This window comes from Hesperophylax consimilis, chromosome 7 (assembly GCF_061612785.1).
Source record: "Hesperophylax consimilis isolate HC1 chromosome 7, BYU_Hcon_1.0, whole genome shotgun sequence".
Classification (NCBI taxonomy): domain Eukaryota; kingdom Metazoa; phylum Arthropoda; class Insecta; order Trichoptera; family Limnephilidae; genus Hesperophylax; species Hesperophylax consimilis.
This window is the reverse complement of record NC_142842.1, coordinates 3,071,767-3,096,272: the sequence shown is the minus strand read 5'-3', so window position 1 is coordinate 3,096,272 and position 24,506 is coordinate 3,071,767. Positions and strand designations below refer to the sequence as shown.

The 24,506-nt window shown below is 34.5% G+C and overlaps 1 protein-coding gene across 1 annotated transcript in view; it reads left to right on the top strand.

The window, feature by feature from the left end:
• LOC149422160 (uncharacterized) overlaps positions 1–24,506 on the top strand; it is a 454,957-nt gene that overhangs the window by 255,733 nt on the left and 174,718 nt on the right. The window contains exon 5 of the mRNA XM_089633120.1: positions 7,849–10,471. Coding sequence (XP_089489246.1) covers positions 7,849–10,471 — 2,623 coding nt within the window. The remainder of the gene's footprint in view (positions 1–7,848; positions 10,472–24,506) is intronic.

The following is a 24,506-nucleotide window of genomic DNA, read 5'->3' as shown; positions in this document are numbered from 1 at the left end:
CGCCAAAATCAATCATTTCATACAGGTTAAGTTAGGTTTAGTTTGGTTACCGTTATGAGGTAGTAAGTAAAATTTATCGATTCGAGTTATTACTACATATAAAATGAACGTTACGCTTGACAAAGTTTTAAATACAATGTGAATATTTTTTGTGCATTTTTTAATTTCATATATAATAAAAAAAACTAGGCCATAAAGGAGGTCCTTTACATTTCACCGAAATTCAAAGATATTGAACGTTTTATTTAACATTCGTAAAAGTAAATAATAATTGGATACTTTGCATAGCGCCGTAGTAGTGAAAAATCATCTCGAGTTCCCTGTTAGTGGCTTTTAAACTAGTGAATTGTGTAAACAATTAGAACTCGCCATATTGACCGTAATATTTCTTAAAGATACTGCAGAAAATCGGTGAATTTGTGTGTATTTCGGCTTTTCAATAAAATCCAAATAAATGGAATATTTATGAACGTAGCCAAAAACTGCCTTTAAAAGGTGAAGAAATACGAAATAAAATTTTATTATTAGAAATAAACAAGTCATTTTTGATATATTAAAATTTTGAACGCGAACGTAAAAAATAATTAAAATTACTGCTAACGAAAAAAAAACACATATTTAATTAGACAAATGTTTTATAAACGTTATCGTTACTTCACTTTTTCGTATGACGTTTCGTATAAAAATAATTAATTTAAAAAAAACTTAAATTGCGTTCCGAATAACTGATTTCATAAAAGCTCACATTTTAATTCTTTTGTGGTTAACTTCTATATTTGAATATAAAGCGTGGTGTTTTCTCTTTTTAACACCGCTTAGATCACATTTCTCACTATGACAGCAAGGGAGACAACGATTCTTATGAGACCATATCAGCATAGCCTGAGGGGTTAATTTGAAAATCAAATATACACGTCAATGAATTTTACTTTAGAAAATCGCAATAAATAAAAATCTAAAATCGAAAGTCACGGCCCGCCATTGAATTATTGTAGTAAAAGGTGTTATTAATTGACCGGAAAATTACATTGCATGTTCTGTCAAATCTGACTCATTCCGAATTCACTAGTACAAGCACTTAACTTATTCACAACCTTATTCATCGCGATAACCTTTAAGACTTTATGTTTTGCCAGGCAAGTAGAATACACGGATCCCAAGTATTCAGAACGTTATTTGATTAAATCTTAGGTATTTTCTTTTGGATTTCGTGCTTCGTGTTCCGTTATATGTATTGAACCCCGTATTTCCATAGTATGATGAAAGTAGGAGAAGAACGTTTTATTTTATTTCTTATGTAATTGAATCAAAAGCATCTCATCTACCTGGAGCCAGTGGTTGCCCGAATCGGGTTATGGTGTAAGGTTGAAGGGAAGTGGGAAAGGTAATAACATGGGAAAAGGGGCTGTTGGAATGGGTGACTGGATAACTCATCAAAATGACAATTCAACACACATAAAAAGTGCTAAAAATTAAGTTTTTGTTTTATCACTTTTCATAACTTTATACCACTTTTAATAGGTGTGTTGAATTGTCATTTTGAGGAGTTATCACGGAACCACTCCCCTTAATGTGTTTTTCTGCGTTTAGTTTTATTCTGGAAGTCTAATATCGCAAACCAAGAACTATTAAGCTTAGCCTCGTGTGACGTCTCTATTAATATTTATGGGCTTTTTGTGAATTTCAATTGCCTCAGTTGACTACCATAATACAGGCATGAGTCTAGTATGGTGTTTAAAAAAAAATGTAATCGCTTAAATTTTATGAATAAAGAAACACACAAAAAAAGGCGCTGTCCGAAGCGTTAGCTAAATTTTTAGAAGGAAGCGAAACACGGCACAGTAACCCAAAAAATAATCATGATATCCCTGTTAGGGATCATTATTAAATTATTAAACGAAGTTAGAACAGCCGGTATACAGTATCAACAAAAGATTTTGTTATTTTTTGTTATTATTATCAAAATTATGTTAACTGTCATAACATTTCATAAGCTACTCGTACCTACCAGATATTTGAATTTTTTACAGGCGCAGAACTTCATAATAAACAAAAAAATAATCACGATAGCTATTACCATTCTATGAGTCACGCTGCTCTATGGAGAATCCCGTATTCATATTTTACATATTACTTTTCGTTCATTACCTGCCGAGGGATACATTATGTATTTTATATTAAATTTACTCAAATTTGGGGCAAAACCACGAGACCTTGAACTTGGAATTGTCCCAGCGTTGGGTCTTTACCATTAATATGACAATGTGAAATGTCGGCTGATTGTGGCGCGCTTTTGTTATGAATGATGGAACAGTTTTCTTCAGTTTCTTTCTTTCAGTTTTCAGGCTGTTCTTGGAATTTAACGATATTTAAATAATTACATCTCCATAGCTTCGTTGTAATTACTTTATTAAATTACTGGCTTTCAAACCCGGTATAGCTTGTGTTTTATTTATAGTTATATCGTGTTATTCATAATTCGGAAAACACACCAAACGCGCGCCCAACACTTGTGCACGGTTGACATTTGACACATGGGAACGGGTCGCTTCTGCGACTCGTTCTTGAGTTCAACAGCTCGGATGTGGAACGATTTACCGGCCTCTGTGTTTCCTCCCTCTTAAAACATGGATCTTGAAGAGACCCATTTTCAATCATTCCTCTCATCAAAAAGACTCTCCACACAGCATCCCCAGAGTTGACATCATCAGGAAAGATCATCATTCAGATTAGAAACGTAGCTATGAAGTATAAACGTACCTATTGAAGGTCGGAACATAAAACAGAAAAATATTAGTGGAAGCTAAAGTTTTATTAGACCAAACGATGCTGATTTTGTTTTTCATAAATTATTCTAAAAAGGATTAGAATTCTCGCGTGTTATCCATAGACCCATCGGCTTCCAGTGTTTAATAACCAGATCTGAATAGCCAGGTACTTACTTACATTCCTCTTCCCATCTCCTTACCACCTCCACCCACTTGAGCCTAGCAATATACCCCATAATTCACACAAAAAAATATATAATATGCTGTTGGCCTTACTAATAAACGTGTTGTTAATTTTACACAATAGTTTCTCAGTGGTGTTAAATTTTAAACACCTTTATTAAGAAAGGAGCGTATGTTTTGAACGGTGACCGGATAAATCATCACAATGATAATTCATCACATCTTTAAAAAGTTATTAAAGTCATGGAAAGTGATGAAACAAAAACTTTATTAACTGGGTTAAGTAGGTTAGGTTAAAAAAAAATTCATCGTTTCTAATGACTTTATATCACTTTTTAAAACTGTGTTGAGTTATCATGGAACCTGTTTGAACACTGACTCACGTAGCGGCATTATTTTGCGATGGGAGAAGCAATTCCTATTCCACTTCCTAAAATTTGTCCATAAGAGCGAAGCTAGCAGTCCACAATGGAGTGCTTGTACCTACCCTGATGTATGGCATTGAGGCTTGGAACTGGCAGAGGATGGAAGGAAGCAGACTGAATGCTGTAGAAATGAAATTATGTGTAGTAAAATCATGTATGCTCGTGTGTGATATGTGGAGATTCGCAAAGGATGCAAGGCTAATAAATAGGACGCGGATGTGAATGGTAGAAGTCAGGGACGCCCGAGGAAGACATGGTACGATCAAGTGAACCAAATACTTGAATTGGGCCATGTCCGAGTAAGTATGAATGTTACTGAAGCAAGGTGTATGTGTCAAGACCGAGTTGTTTGGCGGTCCGTCCTCTGTCTACCCCCACGGATGTTAGATGATTAAAATAGCTACACTAGTTTTTTCATTGTCATTGTCTTCTAGGATTGAAACTTAAAAGGATTAAAATATATGGCTTTGAATAATATTTGTTTAGATAAATCCTAAATATAGATCATCTACAAATTGTATCATTAATAATTGGCTTTTTATGGTATATGTTCTTACATTATGCAATATAGAAACTACGGAACAAACAGTATGACGTTTATCTATAGTTTAAATAATAATATTATATGTTGAAAATAGTAAGTATATTATTTGATCTAGAAATTCCTGACAAACAATGCTACGCAAATTTCATGACGCGGAAGCACTTCGATTGAGAGTGTTAGTTTTCTTATTCATATATGATAAATAGATAATATGATTAATTGAAAGCGTTTTATGAATGCGGCGTTTCAAATATAGAGTAATATTATGAATATATTCCTCAATATTCGCGTGTTCAATGAACCATTTGGATTCGTAACGAACGGAATCGGTCGAATAAAATTACATAGAATAATCCGATAGCAGGAACGATTTGCTTGCGGTTTTGGTTTTGGTTAGACAAGCGGAAGTAGAGTCGACTGAAGTCATTATCAACTTTACTTTTGATAATACATTTGCCATAACTCTGCTCTGTCTGTGTTTCAACTATATTATTATTAAGAAATGAACCAATCCAGTGATTAGTGAAGAGGAGATAGATGGGACGGTGAACAGGAACATTAAAGGAATTTCTTTATTTCTAAGACTCCTAAATTATCTTTGCAATGATATGGTTAACGAAATCCGAAAAATTATTATTAATAAGACATTTAAGTTGTCGTTCGTTGATTCTAATGTTTTCATAACATTTTAGTTTATATATTTATTGCAATGAGTCAATTTATGGTCCTTATCTTGAGCGTTCTTAAAAAAAATACCAGTATTATCCTTGTATATCTGGTTTTATATTAGTCGGGAGATATTTGTAATATTGATATGAAAAATTATATCCAATAATTATTGTAACATTGTTTCATTTGTTTATAATGGATAACCACAAAGTTATAGCTACACTCAAAAGTATATATTATTGTTATTTGTTTTAATGATAATGTTGAGAAGAAGGAGTGGAGAGATTCGAAACATTTTTTCCGAATCAAATCGTTCTGACGTGGTCCAGTTTTTTATGATTATTTTAATGTTTCCGATAATACCCTAATACTTTTCTTCCCCTCGTTAGTCCTGTCCTACACCCGTCTGTGCTGTTCCACAGCTTCTTACTTCCGCGATTGATATAATATGAATATGAAAAAAATGTTTAACGTTTAACGTTAATTGTTTCGTATTTCCCACCCCGTCTAGGGGATTACAGCTCATTAACTTACCTGTATGACGTCACCGGCTTTAAATACGCCACCTGGCGGTTCGGCGTCGTTCCACTCGGTTGTTTTTGGGTCACAATCCGCAGTCGATGTGTAACGTCACTCGACCCCTCGGCTGAAGCCTGAAGCCTCGCTGATTCACTTGATCGATTTTAACGGAGGACCTGTCCGTGAGCCTTGGGGCTTTTGCCGGACTTAGTACATCAAATTGAATAAAAGCACTTACGTTTATTGTTATTATTGATATACATATCCAAGTTTAAATGTAAACCTAGCCACTCCAGCGATTGGTGTCATATATATTTACCATATTATTTAATAAATTTTTACTAATCCTCAAAACATTAATATGTTAACATATGAAAATGATTACTGCTGTTTAAAGACAATGATTCCTCGTGAATTTCACCATTTATCCCACATTTTAGGTTCTATAAATTTGGCACATTATGGCAAGCGATTGTTTAAAAGGGTTTTGCAAACTTAGTATAAAATGCCGAAAATCGCTCGAGTGGTTAGGTAGTATTTCATAATTGCACCTTTTGTAGCTTTAAGTAGATGGACTTTATCAGAACTGTTTTATTTTATAGATACTAGCACAGACTCGTGAAAATTACGGATAGTCCAAATTCTCGGCAAACCAGTTGTAATTTTGAAAATGACAATTTAACTCACGGCGAAAGTTTTAGAGTTTACTGAACCGGAGTCACAAACGAAATTATTATTTTTAATTGTTATTCTCATTTTTTGGTCTTTAATTTTAAATGTCATTATTTTATTGATCAATGACATTAACTCCCTAACACTCTTGAATATGTATTTTAAAAAAGGTTTATAACGCCATAACATGTCCGTGTGGAATTTACAGATAAATCAAAAATTGTAGTATTGCTTGAGTTGGTCACATCTAAGTGATGTCAAAATTCTCAATTCAAATGAAATATGCGAAATAAAATTCCGGAGACCTATTTTTTTATCATTATTTAGGACGGGTTGTTTCGGAGAATTTGAACAATTCATCAAATTTCAAAGTTCATTTTCAAGTTCTGTGAAAGATTTTTTCAAGTTCTGTTTTTATTTCAGTTCTGTCAAGCAACTAGCCTATAATGATATAAAAACAGAACTTGAATAGGACTTTCACAGAACCCGAAAATGAACGTTGAAATTTGATGAATTGTTCAAATTTTCCGAAACAACCCGTCCTTAAATCGTAATCGTTGAATATCAATTTGTTCTCATAAAGTTTTGTTTTCCAAGTAATTAAATGAATACCTCTATAAATTGGAATTTTAGAATAGGCAAATACATTTTATTATCTACTGGCCCAATTCGTTTGATCATCCAACTCAAATATTTGTATCACGGCCCAATCAAAATCCAATTATGACCTAAATAATTATTCAATAATGTTCACTTAAATTACATTATTAAGGGTTTTTGAATCACACTGATTATGGGTAGGGATGTGATGAATATTTATATTCGCTCGTATTAAATTTATAATAATGTAAAGAATCACAAAATTTATTAAATGATTGACACCGAAATAAGAGTTATCGATTTGGTGTAAACTTTCAACAGCATCAACCGAAAAACCTTCTGTTAAACTTGATTAGATTTTTAATTATCATCAAATTCATTTTTTTTATTATATCCAGCTTTTTCCACGGTGTATCAGGAGATCGGGGACGTACCAAACTTATGCCTGCTTTACACGATTTTTTTTTCTTTATCTCTAGGATATTCCACGTAGAAACCGAGAGAAAGTGATATTTCGAAAATGTGTATAAATTCTGAAAAAATATTAGTTCTACCTTCTGGATATTATTATTCCTTCAAGGTTTTTCTCCACTTTCAAGTCTAGAGTTGATAACATAAGTAGAGCCCAAAAACTACTAAAGTCTTCCAGTTGCTTTAATCACTGTGCGTCGAAATGCGCGCCTAATGTAAATCTACCTACTGATTTTTTTTGTCAAAAAAATAATAATCGCCGGCAAGCCGATCTTAGAGATTCTCGCACCAATTCGAATTCGATAATTTTAAGATTTTTGACATCCCTAATTACGACGTATCAATTATTTGTTCGATTGATTTGATGTGTGGAAACAAAGCATCAATCAAACGTGACTTAATCAAATATATTTATTTCATTGGTATAATAATGAACGAATAAATAAATCTCAATATGAGCGTGATTACTTTTGAACTACGTAACCTGTCCTTCAATACAATATGTGTATATTAATTTATTCCTTATGTTTTATGTCTTAATACATAAAATTGCAGATTTCATTATATTTTAAAATATTACATTTATTTCTACCGTGTAATTTTGATTTGTAATCGTGATTCGTTTTTATATCACTCGCTAGCTGGACTTTACGACTGCTATGGAATTATTATTTTTATCCATTCTACACAGCCATAAATTCCAAGCCTTGATATTTTCCGCGGGAAGCAATGTTTAATGCTTTTCTCGGCTCTTAATAAATCCGCCGCCATAATACTGTAGAAGTTAGGGACCGTTTTACTACTGGTGTATGACTGTAATATCTTATTTATGCAGGGTATTTGTAATCATTTTTTAATGTCTTACTACTTGCCATCGTTTCTGTTTATGACCCATCGAGTTAATGAGATCTGAATCTTATTTGAGATAAGTGGGTCATGAGTTGGGTTTGTAAACTTTTAAATGTGATTACTAATATTGCTGTCTCTTTTTTTTCAGATGAAATAACCACAAGACGTGGTCGATTCTCCCCTGCTAGTAATGGAGTGAAATCAGAAAACGACTTGCTCAAAGATATCACTCCAGCCAAAAAGAGCATTTCCCCCAGCAGCCCTTCGAGAACTCCCGCTCCTGCAGTGACCAGACGCCCGTCTCCTCGTTCCTTTACCTCCGCGAGATCTTCATCGCACTCACCCCTCTCATCTCCCAGCGCTGTTAAGATACAACAAAAGCGGAGAAGTGTAGAAATATCTGCTAAAATACCTTCAAGGACAAGCCCTGGAACATCATCTACCAGAAGCTCTTCGACGGAAAAGGTACAAAAAACGTTCTCAGACTCATCCAGTAGTGTAAATAGAAAACCTGACACGAAAAACATTAGTGATAAAAGAACAAAAAGCTCAGAAGACAGCAGTACAGAGAACAGATCTCTAAAAGCTGCCGCCGTAGATGCTGAACAAAGTCGTATTAAAAAAAGACTGAACTCTAGAATTAGTGATACCAGTCAGTATAACGGTGGCAACAAGAAAGACAAAGATTTGAAACCTCAAAAAGACGAAAAAGCCAGCAAAATGACTCCGGGAATCAAAGAGGAAGTTCTCCAGAATATTTTAACATCCCCCGTTAACGTAGATAATAAGGCTCTATCTAATACGTCTTCCGTAGATAGTCATATCTCCAAATTAGATAAAACTCGTTCTGCCAATGCGAGGCTTTCCAGTCGAATGGATGCTTTAGCCGCTCTTACTAAAGAGACCCTAGCGAAAGTCGACAGACTAACCAAGAAAAAGCAAAATTCACAAGATAAGGACGAATCTTGCGCTTCGACTGTTGCAGTTGCCGACAGAAATACAAGTGATGCCGATACTAGTTCTAAATTAAAAATAAATAGGCAATTACGCACACCACCCGAAGTAACTAAAAATAGAGTGGAAAACATTAGAAATTCCAATGGTCCGTCTACATCGAGAGCTGTTTCGGAAAGGTTAAGTGATATCGATGCTGTGACTCAGCATCTCATAGACTTTGAAAAACGAAACGCAAATAATTTGATCGATGATCAACACGTAACCCTTCGAAAACATAATGAACCTTCATTATCTTTACTCTCTTACACCCCTGTGTCCATACTTAAAAGAAAGTCTTCACAAGATGAGCACGGTCTAATGGGATTTTCTAATGGAACTGTAGCTACCCCTCCTGTTACCTTTTCACCAAGTGTAGTGGATCCAATACCTTCCAAATCCCGTCGTCACGGACAAGGAATATTGAAAAAACGGCGTAGCCTTGACGAGTCGCAAGTCAATAGACACAGGTCGTGTAGTCCAGAGGTCGCATTTGCCGATGACTATAATTTAGATAATTCCAGACCAATTCTCAAAAATCAGAGGCGATCTTCCTTAGAAGAAGTGATTCGAGGTCGCTCGCCCGATGGAATACAAGGGATTCTGAAAAGGAAGTGTAGCCGGGATGGTGAACTTCTGATAGAAGACCAGTCCCTTGAATCGCCAGAGCCCCAGGGAATACTGAAACGAAAATCAAATTCCAGTTCCAGCAGTAGCACAACTTCTTCACACGTGTCCATTGCTCAAGCCGTCATTTTAGCTGCCGCTGGCGGCGCTGAAATTGTTGACGACAAGGATGCCGTGAGACCTATTTTGAAGAAGAAAAGCTTCTCGGAAGAAAGACCCTGTTTCGATACGAGCAACGGCGATATACCCAGACCTATTCTTAAGAAAAAATCTTTAACGGAAACTGATGATAATGATCACGACAGACCCAAAAAGACGATTCTAAAATCTGCTCGCAAGATTTCTCAGGAAGATGGCAACACATCAAGTTTTGACTTGAGTGAAGACGATCGAGGTTCAAGGAGATCCTCAATGCTCAAACATAGGACCCCCGATGGTTCAGAGACTGAGTCCAGCTATCGGCCCATCCTGAAACAACGTGGATCTAGTCAGTCCAGAGACCATAGTCAATCCCCGAGGCCTCGCCTTTCCTTCTGCTCCGATGACGAGCGAGCTCCGCAGTTTGCCGACGACGCAAACACAACCGGTCAGCATTTCGTCAATCCGAGTTTCTCCCTTCTCCGACGTTTGGAAGCCAACAATTCTTCGAGATCATCGGAAGACACCGACTCCTCCAGACCCTCTAAATTCGAGGCTGGTCGACTTCAAAGTCCATCGAAACTCAAAGAATTTTTAGATAGTGAAACATCTGTACAAAATCAACAGCACTTTCCGAGTGTTGTTTTACGGAGGCGAGACCTTCGCCCGAAGACAGTCGAACGATCAAAGTCATTAGCTTCTAACTTCAGCTCAGAACTAGATCAGATTTTGAAGTTTAGAAGAAGTCACGTGGATGATTCGTGTCCTGAAGATATAAACGATGCCGTGTCTACAAGGGATCCTAGTCCAGTTGTTGAAATGCCTCCTCCACCTAAAGTTCCACAAAGATTTCCCTCCATAGCTGAACGCATCCAGAGCATGGAGAAGTACCTCGGAAAAGAGTCCAGCGGGCTGAACAACACTACTGGAGCAGTACCCAAAAGACAACCGAGACAGTCTGCGCGCTACAAAACACAGCCTGTCACAGTGGAAGAACTGCAGAACATATCGAGGTGAGTCAACCAGTTTTGATATTAATTTCTCTTCTTGATTATTATTCATGTTCATAGATAATCACCGGTCACTGGTAACACACCCATTTTAAAATGTAGATCGAGTACGTTGGTCGTGTGCTCAGTTGTATTGAAAGTGTCAATTTGAAATCGTTCGATTAGCAAGTAACCTTAAAAATCGTAAGTTTAATTTAATAGTTATTTTTAAAGATTATTTGTAGCAATTTTTACAAGGTTATCTTATTATCTTTTATGACAATTAATCACCAATCAATTGTCGTTAAGTATTATCTTTTTAAGTTAATCCGATAAATAATAATAGCTTACTACGGCGGTTAAAGTTCTCATCAAGGGGATTTATTTTACAGTCTGATGACGAGCCCATAAACTGTTTCCCCTCAGATGAAATAAATTGGAATGTGTTTGTCGAAGTTTATAGTTGGTTTTATTACGAAAAGATTAAGGAACTTTACGATTATTTTAGCCTTTGATTTAGATATCTAGTTTGATTGTGTTTTGCTTGAACATATGAGATTCGCGATCATAATGCTTTGACTAACCGACGAACTGCGTATGAATTAAACTTGAAGGTATGCAGTTACCTAACCCTTTCACACCCGCTTTATTGTTTCCACATATATAAAATATATAATGCTTGATCTTCAGAAAAATATTTGAAAATTTTTGGTATTTGATTTTTTTTTAAGAAATTATTCTATGTTAATTTGGATTCACACTGGGCGTCATAGAGTATTTTTTTAAATAGCAAAGTGAAATAAACATAATACAAATAACTGTTTCATGTCAAAAATGCACATTTACAATGTAGTGATAATCTCTAAGATACAAACAAATAACGTTTTAACTCAAAATTCATTCAGAAATAAAGAAATAATCAAGGATCATAAATCTTTAAAAAGTCACCATACTAGTCGAAAACATGTCCGTTAATACCAGTGTTAATTTGAATGAACATTGGAATTCATTTAAAATATTCTGGCAAATGACTGTTAACAGTGAATTGAACTAATGTTATTATTATAGAACACATCTTAATGCGTTAAAATATTTGTAATTCGAGTAGAAAATATTGATATTTGAATGATATAGTTTGATTTTTAAATACGTTTATTTGAATTTCACTTTTATTTTCGGTAATGAAAGAATGCAAATCTCGGAAGCGGAAATTAACCCACTGAGTTGAAACTTGCCAGAACGACTCGTTGTCGATTTCAATGCATTTTGGTGGAAATCACGCATGCCCACATATATATGCGTACATATACGCATTTCTCTAAAATTGGATTATACCAGTTAATATACGAAATTAATGTCGGTCCTACCCAATTTGAATTTGGCTCAGTTGTTAGCGCGGTTGACTTCAGTCTCCGGGAGGAATGTTCAATCCTCATTCAAACCAAAAATTATCTATTCATAAAAATATATGTATTAGACTAAAAAAAAACCTCTTTACGGGTTGATTTTTTCCTCTTAAGCACAAGTCGAAAACCGTACAAATCAGAACAGTGACAAATCAGAACACGTTTAAATTCACGAAAAGTGATGAAAAAAAATTAACATAGGTTAGTTTAGATTTTTAGGTTAGTTTTTTTTAAATAATTTTTAATATCATTTTCTTAAGTATTCTGATTTGTCATGGAACTGTGCAAATGATTTCTACATAGAGACATTTGATGTTGACGTTTTGATTTCAGTGTATGTACCTTCGATTTTTTGTTTTGAATTTGCGATTATCTAAGGTACTTCGTTTGATTAATACTATATAATTTGTAAATGTCCTTATTTAATTATAATGACCATATTTTGCGTTGTTCAAGCGAACCCATTAAAATCATTTATAATCTACTACCCTACGTGGGTCCCAATCTTCCAATGGTATGCTATTTCCCTGCAAGACAGAAGTACGAAATGAATAAAATAATGCATTTTATTTGTGAAAACATTAATACTTTTGCATTTTGTGCATTTCAGGTTTCACTGTTACAATTCGAGTTGTGTTAACCGCTTTTTTATTTCAACTGATTCTATTTTCTACCATCGACTTTCGCCTCGTTCGACCAATTTGCATAATAAACCATATTAACTCTCATTGGAACATAGTATAAATATTGGCTCAACAAGTGGTCAACTCAACTGGTTGTAAAATTCATTGGGGTGTCATCGAATAGAGAAAAGATACAAACTAACCTCATTAATTCCAGTCGCACTTTATCAAATATTGCCACCTCCGTGATGTATCAGTTATTTCGTTTTGCTTTACACCTGCAAATTAATGATTTCGTTTTATTTTACCGCACAAGAGTACCTCTAATCCGTGCTAACCGGAGCCAGTGAGATTATAAGGGAATGGGAAGAAGATGGAAAAGAGGAAGGTGGGGAGGTACTTGGCTATTCAGATATGATTACCAAATACGGCTAAAACGGCTTGAATTATATCGATGTACAAAATACGTTTGTTTTTGTTATTAGCCATCAAATTACATTATGGAAGCATTTTCTGATAAGTTCTTGTAATTTTTTGCATTTATTTTCTTTCAAATGTTATTTTAAAATTATTTCTCGACACCAATAGCTTACCAATAACAGGCAACAAACAAAATAATATTTTATTTGAAGGCATCCTTCAGTCTCAATCGTTTGATTTAAAAAATATTTATTAATGTTAAAGAGGTTTGGGTCCAGGATGAGCGTGCGCTGATTCGCGTTTCCCCCGCAAGATGGCGGGAAATTCTTCGCGAAAACCCCCGGGAATTTTCCCCGAGTGTGTGAATATTGGACGGTGGAAATAATCAGCCGACGCGCGACTTGGACGCCCGCCAAACGCAGGGCATTTCGCGCTATATACTACCGGGCGCCAGGAATCTAACTTACTTTTCATTTTAATATTTGTATTAGGTCCATCAATCTAATGAAACGTCACAATTCAAATTTAATTTCCACTGTCTTCCACGCTAGAACTATCCAGTTACAAAAACTCATTTATTTACAGAAAAAAATCTACAATGGCATAAAATTTACATACTATAACATACAGTTAAAATTCAAATAAATACCGGTTACGTACAATTAAAAACCCAAACAAATAATAATATAAAATTATATAAGCTCAGTAATCTCAGTATATCTTCCGATTGCTGTCACTCATTTTTGTAGGCAAATGGAAATGTAACGGTATTTTCGGACATTCCCACAATGCGTTCGGGATCTCTGTGGTATCTCCTTGTTAGGTTAGAACCATACTTAATCCACTTATATTGAAAGAGGTTAACTTATATGTGCCTAACAAGTATACTCGTGGAAGATCTCATGCACTTTTTCTTACTCCAAAAGCGAGGACTTCTGCCTATCCGAAAGCTCCAATCAACAGGATGGCCCAACTGCTTAACGATTCTGCATTGACCATCGACATTTTTTTCACTTCCATTCACGTATGTCAAAAAGTAGTAAAATTGCCCCAATGACCTTTTATACTTACATGTACCTCATATTTGTAATCTCAAATCAGTCATGTATTGGTGCATAACCGTTTTATCTAGAATATGTATAAATAAATTAGTTAGGCTTGGTTTAGATTAAACGAATCAAATACCCACCCTACCATATCCTGGCAAAAGAAGATGCTGACATTTTCATAAATTTTAGTGACTAAAACAAAATATTTCTTTAACAGGCTATTTATTTATCAATACATTTTAACCGCTATACCGTTAAAATGTATTGAAGATTTAAAGTCAATTTTTCTAATTACGATCATCGTTTTAAAAATTTGTAATTTAAATATTTTCATTAATTGATATTAAAAAAATATATAACCGCACATTCCTAAACGGTGCAAACTATCTACAACGTCATTATGACAGAAAACGCTACTGGCTGGTAAGACGGCTGTCATTGAAGTTGGCCGGTGTGACGTCAACAATGCCATATTCACGAATTAAAATCGAACATGTCCTTTAGGCGACAAATAAAAAAATGTCACATTTTAAATCGTTAATATTTTTATTCATCAACATAAAAATAAAATAAATATGCCAGCATTATCGTTTTTTTGTTGCATTTTTTTTACTATAAAAAACAGCAAAACCCTTTTTTATGAATTAATGCTGTGACCACCCGGTGGAACCGTTTTGGTTTTCTTTCTTTGGATCAGTTGGTCACCGCCGTCCGCAGAGCTTTCCCAGCGCGTACATTATTATTAATGCCCGATTTCTGGCCAGTGTCAAAGTTACATTGGCCGACTTCGGAGCCAGCCAAGTCTCTGTTGCTAGCGTTAGTTTTGTTGCCACGAGAAGTGCCATCATTGCCCGGTGGTGGTGGTAGTCGCCGTTGGACTCGCCGACTGGACGTGACTCGCCGTGACTTGCCGCGCGCCGTCCCGACGCGAAGTGACTCGCCGGGAAGTTTCCCGATGAATTGGCCATGAAAAACCGCATTTCCATATTAGAATTTTGAAGAACTTTCTGCGGAAAATTTGAATTCGAAGTGATTTTGTTTTTTTTTGTTTGTTGATGTTTTGACATTTGGATTGCATTTGAAAAAAGACAATTTTTGAGGTAGCTACCTTTGTTTTACATTATTTACTTACTAACACATTTTATAATGTCAAATGAGCTTTCAGGATTTTAATTATAAGGTTCTGCTATGTTTCAAACTATAATAGAGCTTATACAACCAATGTTGATTTGTAGAAAACTGGAATACGTATATTTGAGATGAAACTACCATTGGTGAACAGATTATTAGTTTTCATAAATACAATTTCACAAATAAAGATTATATTGTGTTTATGCAATAATTTGATAATATCGGAGGGCGGAAATACTGCCATGCATAAAGATAATGTCAAAATGAAATCACGCAATTAATTGCATGATTATAATAAATATCAATTCTTCACACAGTCAATTCTAATTTTGAAAATGACGCTTTAATACAACGCAAATTCGAGTTCTATAAACCACATTTCACGGGGACGCACAGACAACTGAAATTACGTGATTATAATAAAAATACGACGAAGAAAACATACATTGTTTTAATTTACTTTGAAATTGTTAACATTTTTATAATCCTTATATTATTTTTATACACCTCATACCTCGATTTATGTCAGGTCTTATACGAACCTAGTATTCATTCAACTATTACTACACTAGTAGATATTTCTTTTAATTATGTATTGTTTAACTGCACTTCTATTAACAACTGTATCACTTTCAATAATATTTTTGTGTACATGTTACTTGTTCTGTAATCACTCTATTGTATCACTCTATTGTAAAAGCCATTTTATGGTGTTTAAATAAATAAATACTAATGCCGTAAAAGGCTATGCAGAAAGAATTACGCGTTACTTAATTCGATGTACTTATTCATTGTCCAATCGTTTAAAATCGTAAATGTTTGTTGTTGTTTTGTCATTTTTATTTTCATCCTTAACGTTCATTTAGTCTATATCCTAACATTTGTCACAGTTTTGGTACTTTTCTAGAATATGTTTCGAAAGTTCACTATAAAACAAACATTTATTTAACAACCATCCATTACTTACTTCTGTGTTTTGATACACATTTAATCATTAACTCATTCATATTTCTCTTGATCCGGTCTTTGTTAATGTGTTTGTTTTGACCACACGAGAGTCCTAACTGCCCATATTACTTGTCAGTGCAACTATTGCGTCCTCAATATTGAGTATTATTGTTAGGTGGAAGAAATTGACGAAAGGAACGAGAAAAGATAGTTTCTGGTTTGGTAATTCGCCAGGGTGATCTAGAAAATCAAACTTATTTACCAGTTTACAACTTTTCAGTGAATTTGAGTGGTAAGATTGAATAATACGACATTTTTGATGTTGTTGTAGCTGGAATCTTTCAGTTTGGAGAAGCGCAGGATCCCCGAACTAACAAACCTTCATAAAAAATATTGAAATTTTGTAAAAAAATTTTTTTTTTTCAGCTTTGACAAAATCATTAATGTTGCATTTTAAACCATTTTTTACCACTCCAGCTCATTGAAAAGTCACGGAACGCCACTGGTGGTCTCCTGGTTGATAAGCCTTGTTTAGTTGGTCTCATATTCTTAACATTTCTTGCATCTATTGGTGTTTTCCACTCCCAGCAGCTGCATGTGTCTGTTGAGGTGGCAGTGTCCCTTAAGTAGTCCTACCAGTTCCCTCAGCGAGTGCACTGTTTTTTTTTTTTTTTTTTATTTATTTTTTTTTTTTTTTATTTATTTATTTAATTCAAAAAACAGTTTTTACATAAAAAGCATACTCTGCACATCTCACTAGGGCATTCCTGTATCAAGATGTGCAGCTTTACAATAATATCATTTAAAAAATACATATATGTAAATTTAAAATAATAACAACATTAAATTAAATTTAAACAAAAAAAGAAAAGTTTATGACACGGACGTTTCGAGACCGGTAGACAAAAATAAACAAAATTTTAGTAAGAAATGTATGAAAAAAATAAAAACAAAAAACAAAAAAGTCAACAAAAGAAAAGAAAAGAAAAGAAGCATTATTAAGTAAGTTGGCAACAATAATATTCTTCTGTTAACTAAAGTACAAGGTACCTGTGCTGGCTTATCAGACACAGGCATAGGAAACCATACTGATAAGATAAAGAAATAAGAAAAAATAAAAAATAACTAGATAAAAAAAGGTAAATAATAACCGATAGGTAAGTAGATAATATTATAATAAAAAGTAAGTAAGTAAATATTTTAGCTAGACAATAATTAAAGTAAATATTAATACGATAATTAAGTAGATAATAATAATAATAAGTAACATAATAATAAATAACCAAAAGTTATTTTAGAAGTAAATAAGTGCATGCGCAGTAAGTAAATAAGGATTGTATCGAAACAGAGCTTCCACAAGGAATTATGATATAAGCGACAACATGGGTGATCCAAAATCATCATTCTCAGCTAGTACGGAGATTTTGACCATTTTCTTGAATGAATTTAACGTACCTATAGTTTTTATATTTTCTCCAAGCATATTATATAGCAACGGAGCTTTATATGAAAAACTCCTTTGTCCGAAGGATGTTCTGGTATACACCGGCTGATACATTAAAGAAGAACCCATTCTAGTGATGCGCACTTGTTGAGATCTTTTGGCAGTAATAGTGTTGTTGAAAAATTTACAGAGAGCCTGTATTATGTACAACTGCCTTATTGTCATAATTTTGCTTTCACTATATAATAACTTTGATGGATACATAAAATTTCTCTTATACATTATTTTTAAAATTAATTTTTGCGCAACATTCAAAGGCTCTAAGGTAGTCTTGTTACAAGAACCCCAACAGACAACATTATATGAAAGCATTGATTGAACTAGAGCATAATATACAGTTTTTAATGTAACTTTGTCCATTATGTTTCTTAGATTTTTGAAAATGTAGGCTAGCCTTCTTATTTTGTTTCTTAATGTAGTAATGTGATTGTTCCATTTTAAATTTTTATCAATAATTAAACCCAGGTATTTGATGTTGTCTACTCTTTCCAAAGATTGACAGTTACACTCCTGCACACAACAATGTATTTTTAATGAACGTTCCAAAGATGGTTGATTTACAGAGGAAATGCTAAAAGTAATATATTTAGTTTTGTTCATGTTTAAGGTTAACAAGTTTTGATCAAGCCAATTTTTGACTGCCCTTAATCCTGCCTCGCACTTAGCATACGTTTCAGTAGTACATTTTGAGTAGTTGCCTGGTACCTCTAGAGTCGGGTCTGTTTATGAGTATTTTATTGTCTCATTCCGGGTGCCCTCTCGCCTTCCTGAGAGAGGCTTAGATGGTTTAGATATGTGGAGTGGGTGAACAGAGAAAGGAGTGTAGAAAGTAAGGAGAATGTGTCACGAAAATGAATGACAATGGAGGCATGTGAAAGAAGCAAGGAGTTGGTGTCTAGACAGAGTTGTTCGGCGGTGTACGCTTGCAGAAAGTCAGAGTGATGGTTAGTAAAAAAAACATTCATTTGACTTTCATTTGAGCTTCGCTGCTTTTGAACCCCTGACCTCTGGGCCTTAAGAAATTTCTCTTACGGGTATTTTTAATGTTTCTTGTATTTTTTCACGTAAACATTCATCGAGTAAATTTACTTTTTTTGTTGTTTACTATTAATTGAACAGCCATATTTAACTTTCATTCATGCGTCTTTCATTAATGCTTTAATCGTCTTCGTTTTTCAATTTGCTTTTGAATAAAGGCGTCTCATATCATATCCTAGTAATCTGGTTTTCGAACATAATTCATACATAATATGCGTGATTCATGTTAATTTAATCCTATCAATATATTATATATTATACAGGGTGTATCGGCACGTACCCGACAAACTTTAACCAGCTATTCCTTAGCACATTTGGAGTAAAAACGTTATGGGCAATTTGCTGTCCGGTAACATTGTTTTTCAATAAAAAATAAAAAAATCCACCTCCGTCACTGTCATTGGAATTGTTTCTCGTATTCAACAGCTGTTATTAGCAAGTGTGTCAAAAAGTGTCCTCGCTCTTTCGTACACACTAAATAATAATAGTTAAAAATGAGACGGATGGTGCCGTGCCATTTCGTTGTGATTGTAAAAGCGCGCCAACGTAGGTACGTACGTACATTATTCAACGAAACTCGAACAAAATATTGCCAGACGGGTTTTCAAACTTTGACAGAGGATAAAACAGTGGCGACATGTGGTGAAAATATGAATACTAAATTTTTTATTAAAAAAAATGTTACCGGACAGCAAAATGCCTGTAACATTTTTTACTCCAAATGTGCTAAGGAATAGCTGGTTAAAGTTTGTCGGGTACGTGCCGATACACCCTGTATAATACTACCATACATATAAACTTTGAAATTAAGAATATATGTGTACAGAATAACAGATGTTTATACGCTTGATATTGAAATTTATCATATTAAATTTATCATATTAAAACACAATTATAATGGATTGTTCGATGCCCGTCTTATTGGGAAATTTTAATGTCGAGACAGACGTAGTAGGCTCTTAAAAAATGCACCTAATAAGGTTAATTAATATAGTCGTACATATTTTCATTAAGGTTAACTAAGATTTAAAAAAAAAATGTCAGTAATACTATAAATGTGGAATGATAATAAAAATAGAGAGAAAAAAGATAAAATAAAATAAATATGAATAACAATGATAATATACGGAAATGAAATTTGAAGATAGTATTTTTGAGGTGTATATAGGTTGGGTTGTATAATGTTTTAGAAGTTTATAATCCAAGTTAAAGTAAATATAAAAATAACAATAGGATTGCATATGCCTAGAGGCAAAGATATATTCAAAATAGATTAATCACTTCCAATGACGGGTTGTTTCTCAAATAAAAAAATCATATTCTGTTTATTTATTCATTATGAGTCGCTTGTTCTGAGAACTGAAAAAAAAAAAAAAAAAAAACACAAAGCTTGAAAATTAACTTTGTAGAATTGTTCAAATTCTTTGAAACAATCCGTCCAACGTATCTAATGCAACGACCAAGTACTTATCTATGAGTTTAAGTTAAAATGAGTTTGGAGTTATTGAATTGTTACTCGGCGTCTTAGGCTACTCGGCTACAAAATTATTATATCACATATATTTTTGAATACTCATCATCCATTAATCTTCTGACACGTTCTTATTTAAGTTTCCTAGATTCGTTTCTCGAAATTTCAAGCTCGGATGAATTTCCTTCTGAAATGTTTCGATTTTTAGAATTCAGCTGAAGCATACATAGTTATTCTGTGCAACTTCACCAGCAGAAGCGTAGGACGAGGACGTTGGATAAATAACAACAGGTGGAAACGCTGCTTCGTTGTTGTTTATCCTCTTTGCCAAAATATTATAATTTTATGCAAAAAAAAATCACACGAAATAATAAGTTCTTGACACGACCGGGGTTGATCTTTGAAACCTTCAGTTAACACCGGCGACTACTTTAAACCATTGTGCTGTGTATTAATAGTCTAGCTACAATTTTGAAGGAGGGTGTGGGTACCGCCGCCCCGGGAACCATTCATTGAATAACCAACAACTCTGCCATAGGTCACCCCAAGTGGTTTTCCGCGTTTGGTGACTTAGCAGGGGTGGTCGGGTATATGTGGTGAGGATTGTCAAAGTCTTGGCGGCGGGTGCCTGTGCTCACCTTCTCTCTCGACCCATCGTCTTGCATCGCATTAGGAGGGATGAATTCAAATGTCCATCACACCTTAGACACACTGACCCCCAGATTCCTATCCACCCCTCATAACTTTTTTCTTCCTAGATATTCCCATATATCTCCTTACTTTAAAAAAAACCTTCCACACAGCATCCCTAAAGATGACGTATGCCCGTGTGGAGCTAAAGTAAAAAAGTATAGTGAATGCCTATGCTTTAGAATATGTAATTACTTAGTTATTATCATTTTTGTTCGTTCGGGGTTTTCATTTACAATCGGCAATAATTTCAATTGATTCCAATCCATCATACTTATAAATCAACATTACAGAAAGCAGGTCGTGCAGCACGAATACATATCTAAAAACGTTAAAAAAAACATGTTGATATTTACTATAGAAGAATCAAATACAAAACCTCCCAACTAAGTGCCAAAAGCTCGCTAATGAGAAGGTTTTATAGTCTCATTCTTCCATTTATGGTTTCGAAAGCTGGATCCAAATTACAAAATTCTTCTTCTAAATCCCTCGCCAGGATTCATACTTGAATCCGCAATTTTTAGCCCTTTAGCTAAGGATCTAATGGCGCGTCTACACTTGCGAGCTAAACCGAACCGAACTACGAATCACGGGAAATGATCGAAAGTAAACGGTGGTTCATTATAGCTCTACCCTCTATTTGATATCCGTGATTGAAACACTGAGAGTTTGTCATGAAGAGATTCATCATTTGTTTGACAATAAACTACGGAAGTCATTTGACAGTTTCATGGTGAAATGCAGGTTATTTATCCGTAAGCACTTTACAACATTCTACTACTTCATCTCCTCTCCTTTCCCACTCTCTTCAGCCTTACAACATACCCCAATTGGGGATGTCATAGTTCCACTGTCTTCGGGAAGCTGTGTGATATTTACGTCTTGAAAACAGAATCAATGCGAAAATAATTCCATGTCTACTGTTAAAGAAGTATTTATTTTACGAGCGCAGATATTCCAAGATGCATTCATCAAGTTTTGTAAAAAAAAAGTCCCCACTGGGAGTAGAACCACGCACCCGGTGGTAGCTTGTAAAGCACATGTCACCAGTCAGCGAGGATGATCACCCGGATGTGACACCAGCCGCCGCGGGGTTATTCAACCCGTCACCCGTCCCTCCTGACGGGCGCGAGCGGCAAGTCGGGAATAGACGGGGAAGAGGGAGACGAACAGAGGAACAGAAGATTATCAGAATAGAGTGACGGCGGACCACCTGACGATCGTCCGTCAGACGAGATAATATTGCACTATTTTTACTTAATGTGTCAAAAGCGGCGGAGATTAATGAGAGTGCGTCAACATGTGCATGATGCATTCTTACGGGGATGCAACGATTGCGATTCCGATTATCGTATTCGCAGATTTAAGATTCTTGTAAATGTGTGGTCCCGCTACTACTGCTGTAATTGCCAAAGTGAGAAGCCAACAGATCTCATCTTCCCTCGCATTTTAATTTGGTCATCATCTTGCATGTGAAGATTATGAGTCGAATTAAATATATTACGAAATTTTCTGTGTAGGACACAATATTATTTATGATAGATTTATCATTTAAATAATACGCCATTGACAATTGTGTATTAATTTCACTAAAGCTTGATTTGACACTCATTCGCACGAAAAGTTGTCCCAAAACAACCCCTAGTAATGTAGAAAATTGAAGGATTTCCCTGCAACGGAAAGCTTTATTTCGTGGCAGCTTTTCACCATATGAAAACAATTTAACTGTCTATAAAACGATGCCGATATTTATTTTACTCCCAATGTGAACAGGGCATTTATTACACATTAAATAATAATCCTTAAAGAAATATATATCTTGTTACCGCATATTAAATTATGTTTTTTTTGTATTGTAACAAGCCACCTTCTAATGCTTCCTATAAATCCCCGAGTCGAACTGCCGAACTGAACCTGAACTTATGGGAAAGAAACGAAGCAAAAAATGTATAGCGCAAGCAACCGCAAATGGCGCGAAACGCCGCTTGCAGTTGGTTCGTTCCTTTCCCGTTCGGTTCGCAAATGTATACGTCCTCGAAGGTTCCCGGGAAACTTAGCCGGAACTCAGAATAACAGCAGGGTAGCTGTACCTACCTACGAGCACATGAAAGTCTCCGCTCTGTCTACTTTGACGACAAGCAACAAGTTGTTCGCGTTCCTGCGTGCTTCCTTTACATCTATTCAACAGAGCTTCTGATTTCCCGGAACTAAACTTTGTAAAGCGCTTTTGGGTTTGATATCTATTTTTTTTTTAAATAACTTCCCTGTTTTCATTTAATATCCGTGTTTTGTGAAACGAACATTATCATGCTATTTGCTCTGATGACCCAGCGAGAAGATGATTATAATAATCCCTTTTAACAAGTCGGAAGAAGAGAGAAGTGACCCGAACATAATATAATATGGTCCTTCTACCCGGATTCAAATTACTCCAAATTATACTCCGTTAATAGTTAATTCCTCTTTTTTCGTTTATTCATTTTTATATATGATAGGATTAAAATTATTACATGGAATAACCTATGACAATATTTCTGCTTCCTGAACGTATCGTTAAATAAATGGATTGTACCATTCTCAACACTAGTATTTATTTTTGACCGTACATATGTCACAGGAGTCTCTTAAAATGTGAATATTTACGGTATAAATTTTGTCGACAAATATTAGTTTGCCATTTATATTAATGTGATTAAGTAAAATTATTAATTTAAAAGCTATGATCTATTGGGATATATTGACATGACATGAAATAATGTTTAAGGTTTATTTATTTTATGTTCCTAAGCAGGGAATATGTGTAAATATATGCGAAATTTAGTCTCCGTGTTATTGCTACAAAGTAATATATAGGTACATATTATCGCATAATTACAAAACCTTTTCAAGATGTTCCCCTTAATTTTAAAAATACCACATTTCTACTATTTTATCGTTATTTACTGTTGATTTTATATTTCGCATAAATCCATATTAATACGGTTCAAAATCTAAAAACAATCAAAACGTCAAAATCCAGATCGGCAACTCCCAATTTGTGCACATCACAATTCAAACAAAACACAGACAACCAGCGCAAAATCCTTACAAAAACCCTACGCTAAGGAACTACATAATATTTATGGTCTATTTGATACGTCAATGCAATTATAATTTACATTAATGAGGTTATCAAACTGTATTCATACACGACATCTGCTAATTATAATTAAATGCTTTACCTACCTAACTTGTGATAAGACGTTGAAAGATGCAATGGCTTTGTGTTCTAATTTACATATACAATTCTTTTTTACTGTGATGATAATAATTATTTGATTGCACATTTCTCGATTACAGACTGCTCGACTCTACAAGATATCTGACCTTGGCATATAAGAATATACCCTTTATTGGTTCAAGTTTCGTCTGGGGATGATAAATAAAACATTAAGAATTACAACGTCAAAGTAGACCTACCTTTTCTATATAATTTATTACATTCATTTTCTTTTGTCAATTAATATTAACTTACTTTTGTTAATATGCCTTTGTAACGTCTTCTTTGAAAACGCGAAATAATGTACCTAAAACCGATTTAGTTTAACTGGGCTTTTAAAGTTTATTTTTTGAAATTGGTAAATGTTACTTAATTTTGAAAAAAGACGCACAGAAATAGTAAAAGGTTATTTTTAATGTGAAGTCCCAAGAAAATATTTCAGTCTAATGGTTGGTTAAACGACCCTTTTTTCATTAACCAGGCTTCTGTTTTTATTAAAAGCTCTCTCAGTATTGGCTCT